The sequence below is a fragment of the Papaver somniferum genome, chromosome 9, assembly GCF_003573695.1.
Source record: "Papaver somniferum cultivar HN1 chromosome 9, ASM357369v1, whole genome shotgun sequence".
Classification (NCBI taxonomy): domain Eukaryota; kingdom Viridiplantae; phylum Streptophyta; class Magnoliopsida; order Ranunculales; family Papaveraceae; genus Papaver; species Papaver somniferum.
The window spans coordinates 127,877,283-127,884,277 of record NC_039366.1 but is presented as its reverse complement, the minus strand read 5'-3'; the positions used below and the strand labels follow the sequence as shown (position 1 = coordinate 127,884,277).

Here is a 6,995-nt window from a genome sequence, read left to right as displayed (position 1 = left end):
AACTTGACGTGTCTAATGTGTTTCTACATGGACATTTATGAGGATGTGTATATGAAACAGCCACCAGGGTTTACATCCAGATTTTCCAAATCATGTGCATCATTTGAAGAAGTCTTTATATGGTTTAAAACAAGCTCCAAGAGCTTGGTTCAATATATTTAGTTCTTTTCTTCTTCAATTTGGCTTTTCGAAGTCTAAGAATAATCACTCTATGTTCATCTATAGAACTGAGTCAGAACTGAGCCAGATATGATGGTGATATGTGGATGATATTCTTTTGACAGGAAGTTCCGATTCTCTTATTAATACTTTGATACATTTAAGTAAAAATTTGCTATGGAGGTTTTAGGATATTTGCATTTCTTTCTTGGTATTGAAGCTACCAGAACTTCAAATGCTATTTTTCTTACCTAATAAAAATATGTAATGGAACTACTTATTAAGGCAAAAATATTGGAATGTAAGCCTTGTGACACTCCGGTGGTTAAAGCTAAAAGATGTTCTATGCATGATGGTGTATTATTGTCTGATCCACTAGAATATGGAACCATTGTAGGAGGACTTCAATATTTTACACATACAAGGCGTGATATTTGTTTTGCTGTCAGTTATATGTGTCCCAATTTATGCATATTCCCACTGATCAGTATCTACTTCTTGTGAAGAGAATATTAAGATACTTAAAAGGGTACTTTGGGCACTGGTATTAATTTGAAGAGAGGTGATATTCGTTCTTTAACATCATTTACTGATTCTGATTGGGCTGGTTTCCCAGACATAAGAAGATCTATTGCTGAGTATGTAGTGTTTATGGGAGATTCTGTTGTTTCTTGGTCTTCAAGGAAGCAACCAACTGTTTCAAGAAATTCAGCTGAGGCTGAATACAAGTGTTTAACTATGGCAACTACAGAGTTCCAATGGCATACTTATGTCTTCACAAAATTAAATATTTCAGTTGTTTATCCTTTATAAATGTTTTGTGATAATCAAAGTGCAATATGTTTAGCATCTAACCCTATTTCCCATGCTAGGACCAGTCATGTGGAAATAAATTATCATACTGTGAGAGAACTGGTGGAGTCTGGTTTTCTTCAAGTTAGTCATGTTTCTTCTGAAGAGCAGTTAGCTGATGTGATGACCAAAGGACTTAGTTATCCAAATTTCTTCAGGTTATTGATAAGAATGATTCATACTCCTACAACCATTGTTGTTGCTGATGTTTCAGACTAGTTCTTTAAGTATTTTTCTTTGATGATTATTGCAGCACTGCGACATTTCTTCTGCTTATGTGTATGTCAGATGGACTCTTGTTGAGTATCTGTTTAATATATGTCAGACTGACTCTTGTTGAGTGTCTATGACAGATGGACTCTTGTTGAGTATCTGCTTAGTGTCCGTGTTCATATTTACTCTTTGATGAGTGTGTCAGACCTAACTCTTGTTGAGTGTCTTGTTTTTCAGTTAGTTTTTCTTTTTAGTTTGCAATCTGTTACAGTGTCTGCTTGTAACGATTGAGGGGGTGTATTAAGATTATATGGGGGTGTATTAAGATTATATGTCAAGTATTGACTTAGTCTTGCATTTCTCATATGTACTAGTAAAAATCTCTCTCCTTTGTATCAATGTAAAGCACCTGAAATAATACTTTCTGTAAAATATTTTAATTCATTTCTTATCTTTTACATTCCTTTTCATATCCGTTAAATATAGAATGAAGAAAAGTAACAATGATACTCTTATTATATGAAGACAAGCGAAGCTTTCTCTAAAAAGCATCCAACGCCGCACAATTCGAGACAATAGTAGCCAAGGTTACTTCATCTGGAATTTAAAATTTCTATACATTTATAATTTATGTATAAAAAATGTTTTGACGTCGAAAAATGGTGTACGTAGGTCCGTTTCTTCATAGTCCTCCACAGTGGCAACTATCATCTAGTATAGCATGGTTGTGAAAATTGGACGATTCACGATTTAAATTGTTACGATTCGATTCGAAATTTTATTATATCTCCCAAAATTATAAGATTGTTTTATTTAGTCCATGAATCAAAATTCATGATCTAAAATCCGATACAATTCTCAAAATGAACAATTATTTATTCTGCGATTCACGATTTCACCACGTTGTAGTATAGTCTTTCTACCATTTTGAAATGGATAGACAATCGCATAGGCGTCTTACCAGTATCATTTTAATCATGATTTATATGGCCTGATACCAGTTCTACTAGGGGTTGATACCAGTCCATCGATTCAATGGTCTGGATCGTCAAAAAATTTTTATCCTATATGTGGACAGGTATCAGCCACTAGTAGAGCTGGTATCAGCCCATATAAATCGCCGTCTACCACTAGAATCAACTACAGGCACCCCGTTCTAGTCTTTTTTACAGACGTTGCCCACAAATACCCGCAATAGCATGTATCGGAATCTATTGATTAAATCAAAACCGTCAAAAGGAAAAAAGATCGGAGTTTTAGTTCCTTTTGAAAAAGAAGAGCTGGATTTCCTGCTGAAATATACCCATCCCTTCAAACTCCCGCCAAAACTCTTCATGATCCGCAGATTTTACTCAGGAAATCAAGAATTTATCCGTTCTTTGATTTCAAAGTCATTGTCAATTATAAAATCGCATCGACAATTGACTCAAGTTCACTCTGTAATCATCACTTCTGGATTTGAACAATTTGTTTTCTTCTCTACTAAACTTATAACTAAATACTCGCAATTTCGAGACTGTAATTCGTCTAGATCTGTTTTCGATCAGGTTTCAAACAAAAATAACGTTTTTCTATGGAATTCAATCATAAGAGCACTAACCCAGAATGGGATTTTCTCAGAATCTCTGGAACTTTTCTTCAAAATGAGAAGCTTGGGTCTAAGACCAGACAATTTTACTTTTCCATCTGTTATCAATGCTTGTGCTGGTTTATCAGATATGGAGAACGGTAAATTCGTTCATGAGTGTATTTTAGAAATGGGGTTCGGTTCAGATTTGTTTGTCTGTAATGCTCTGATCGATATGTACTCAAGGTTTAGGTGTCTAGATGAAGCTCGTAATCTGTTCGATAAAATGTCTCAAAGAGATATAGTTAGTTGGAATTGTTTGATTTCGGGTTACTCCGCCAATAAAGAGTGGATAGAAGCGGTAGAAATATTTAGTTTATCGAGGAATTCTGGTTTGCTTCCTGATTCCTTCACTGTTTCGAGCATTTTGCCTGCATTCGGTAATATGTTTTATGTCGAAGAGGGTTTGATCATCCATGGACTAATTCATAAAATTGGAGTTGATTCGGATAGATTGATAAACAATGGACTTATCTCAATGTACTGTAAATTTGAAAGCTTAAATGATGCTCGGAAAGTTTTTGACGAGATGGGGAGTAGAGATAATGTTTCGTGGAACACAATGATTTGCGGATACTCACAAGTTGGATTGTTTAGCGATGCAATCATGATGTTTAAAGATATGATTATTAGATTTAAACCGGATTTGTTAACACTTACCGATGTTCTTAAAGCTTGTGGTCACATGAAAGATTTGGAATTTGGGAAGTTTGTTCATGAGTACATGAAAAGTAAAGGATTTAACTGTAGTACTTTGGCTGGCAACATTCTCATTACAATGTACGCTAGATGTGGGGATTTATGTTCTTCCCTGGGAGTATTTGATCAGTTGCCGGTTAGAGATTCTGTTTCGTGGAATTCTTTGATCAGCGGCTACATAGATAGCAAGTGTTATGGTGAAGTGATTAAGCTTTTTAAGATGATGAATGACTCAGAAGTAAAACCAGATTCTGTCACTCATCTAATGCTCCTTTCAATGTGTACTGAACAAGCAGAATTTATCCATGGGAAGGTACTCCATTGTAATGTATTAAAAATGGGATTCAATTCAAGTTTGACAGTATCCAACGCAATTTTGGGTATGTATGCAAAATGTGGTAGTTCAGAAGATTCGCTTAAACAGTTTGAGGAGATGAAAATACGGGATGCAGTAACCTGGAACACTCTGATATCTGGTTCTGTTCACTCGGGAAATTGTGAATTAGGGTTGAAAGTTATCAGCCAAATGAGGACAGAGGGGTTGATCCCGGATTGCGCTACCATGTTATCAATATTACCTGCCTGTTCTTTCTTGGCAATCAAAAAGCAAGGTAAAGAAATCCATGGCTCCATACTGAAATTCGGGTTGGATTCAGAGGTTCACATTGGCAATGCGTTGATTGAAATGTACTCCAAGTGTGGAAGTCTACAAAACGCTCTCCATGTATTCAACTCCCTGAAAATGAAGGACGTGGTGACTTGGACTGCTCTGGTTTCTGCTTATGGGATGTATGGTGAAGGTAAGAAAGCTCTGAGGGCTTTCTCTGAAATGGAGTCCATGGGTATTCTCCCAGATCGTATAGCTTTTGTTGCTATTATTTATGCTTGTAGTCATTCGGGTTTGATCCAAGAAGGTTTACAGTGTTTTCATCAAATGAAAGATAACTATAGAATCAAACCCGAGGCTGAACATTATGCTTGTGTAGTGGATCTTCTATCTAGATCAGGTCATTTAGATGAAGCAGAGAAATTTATACTCGAGATGCCAGTAAAACCAGATGCAAGTATCTGGGGAGCTTTACTAAGTGCTTGTCGTTCGAGCACGAGTGGGTCTCAAATTTCAGAACGAGTTTCAAAGAGAATTCTCGGATGTGATCCAAACAATACTGGTTACTATATTCTAGTATCAAACGTATATGCAGGTTTAGGAAAGTGGGAACAAGTTAGTAGGATTCGGAAATCCATGAAAGGTAAAGGGCTTAAAAAGGAAGTGGGTTGCAGTTGGATTGAAATTCAAAACAGGGTTTATGTTTTTGGAACAGGAAATAGATATATCGAACAGTCAGAAGAAATTCATAAGTTACTCAAAAAACTGTCAAGATTAATGGTTAAAGAAGGTTATGTTGCAGATAAGAAATCTGTTCTTCATGATGTTGCCGATGATGAGAAAATGGATATGCTTTGCGGGCATAGTGAACGATTGGCAATTGCTTTTGGATTGTTAAATACAAAACCTGGTACTAAATTACAGATCATGAAGAATCTTAGAGTTTGTGGGGATTGCCATACTGTGACTAAATACATTTCGAAAATAATGAACAGAGAGTTATTAGTTAGAGATGGTAATCGATTTCATTTGTTCAAAGATGGAGTTTGTAGTTGTGGTGATTTTTGGTGACATTTGATTTCTTTGTCTAATTCCATTCTGGATCGAGTGAAGAACAAATCCCATTAACCGTTGTAAAGCAAAGGTCCTTCAATGGATTCATTCATTCTTTTTAATCATTCAATGACATTTTAAATGTTCTGCACAGTTCTTGATTATATCACAACCTTCTTATGCACAAGGTAAGAAAAACTGCACCCTGATTTCAAAGCGACCAGGTGAATATGCCTACTTCGCACAAAAAGGACATATTTTTTGTATCCTTGTCCTAGTAAGAAGAGTTTTGCAATATCTTTCTCCTGGATAATGTATAACTTTGAATTAACTTTAAAATAGCTTGCAAACTTAAAAATGTTAGTCTGCTAGATTTGTTTTTCATTTCAACATTTGTAACTGAGAAGAAATGTCTATTGTAATTCTACAACCATCAGATAAACTCCTGGTTTTCTGTCAGTACCTTCTTCCTACTACAGGATTTATCAAGAAAGCACAATTGGGTGGTATCATTATCATAGATAACTTCACTTCCAGGGTTCTACAACAGGATTTGCTCCTCCAAATCCTTCAACTATATCCAGTGAAAGTAGCTCCCAAGAGGTAATGGCTTTCTTCTCTGTCTTTCTCTGAAGTATTTTGTTGAGTTGACTCCCAGCATAGATCATTTTCTATCAAGACAAAATGTGGTCCTATTTGGCCTTGTTATAAGCAAATTGATTCAATTGAAAATCAAAATGATCAAATCATGCAGGACTCAAAGAGGTTCCCTTGGAAAGTTCATCTTGAAGAATGGAATGTTCCATGGATTGGAAGATTGTTTCATGAGATATGTCTAAGAAATGTGTATGCTTTTACAACTTCCTTGGAAGAGTCACAGTGGTTTCAATGTTGTAATTCTTTCTCCGCATAAGCACTGTGTCCACAATGACGTCTATTGATATCCTGGCACTGGAGGTCAGGTATTTTATTGTCAGATAAAATTCAGATATTGCACCGTCAGATAAAATTCCTGAAGGTCAGGTATTGCGCCGTCTAATTCTGTTTCTGAAGTATTTCAGTTCTACTTACGTTATATGTATGTATCGTCTATTATAAATTTGTTGCAGATTACTTATATTAGGGATCAAGTTAAAACCTTGGAATGAGAAATGCTCATCTCAATGTCGTGCTTTCTATGTGATATTTTGCTGGTTTATCTAAATTTACATCCGCTTGATGCTCAAATTTTCCTGCCAAATTCCAGGTTACTCGACTGCTTCCTGATGCAGCAGAAACTTCTTGCAGTCAGCGCCTTAGAAAGGTATAAGGAAATGAGCATGCTCACATTCTTAGGAATCCCTGTTAAAGAATGAAAAGGGAATTCTTTGTAAGTGGATCTCTAGGTATGAAGTATGGACTTACTTGGAGCAATACAGGTAGACATTCGTTATCAGCCAAGTTAATAGTTACCATCCCATTAATGATTCCAGTATTTGAGTAACATATAGCTTATAGCAATTTTCATCTCTGACAAGATGTTTCAAAACAACTTGCCACCATATGGAAGGGAAAGCCAGATCTGATAGTTGGTAACTACAGTGATGGACACCTTGTCGCATTTTTGGTCGGACACATATTAGGAGTCACACAGGTCTGTAATGGCGCAGTTACTGGTCTCCGTGATCCTACTTTTTAGTTTGAGTTCTTTCTTTGTATCGGGAGGAACGTATATATCGCTTTCTTTTCTGTTTCGTACTTTTTACAGTATACAATTGCCCATCATGCTTTCGAGAAAGCCAAATA

The 6,995-nt window shown here is 36.0% G+C and overlaps 1 protein-coding gene across 1 annotated transcript; it reads left to right on the top strand.

Moving 5' to 3' along the window:
* Positions 1 to 2,535: 2,535 nt before the first annotated feature.
* On the top strand, positions 2,536 to 5,354 carry LOC113313482 (pentatricopeptide repeat-containing protein At3g03580). The gene has a single exon (XM_026562264.1). The coding sequence runs from the start codon at positions 2,559 to 2,561 to the stop codon at positions 5,226 to 5,228; it is 2,670 nt and encodes an 889-aa protein (XP_026418049.1). The 5' UTR covers positions 2,536 to 2,558; the 3' UTR covers positions 5,229 to 5,354.
* Positions 5,355 to 6,995: the final 1,641 nt, after the last annotated feature.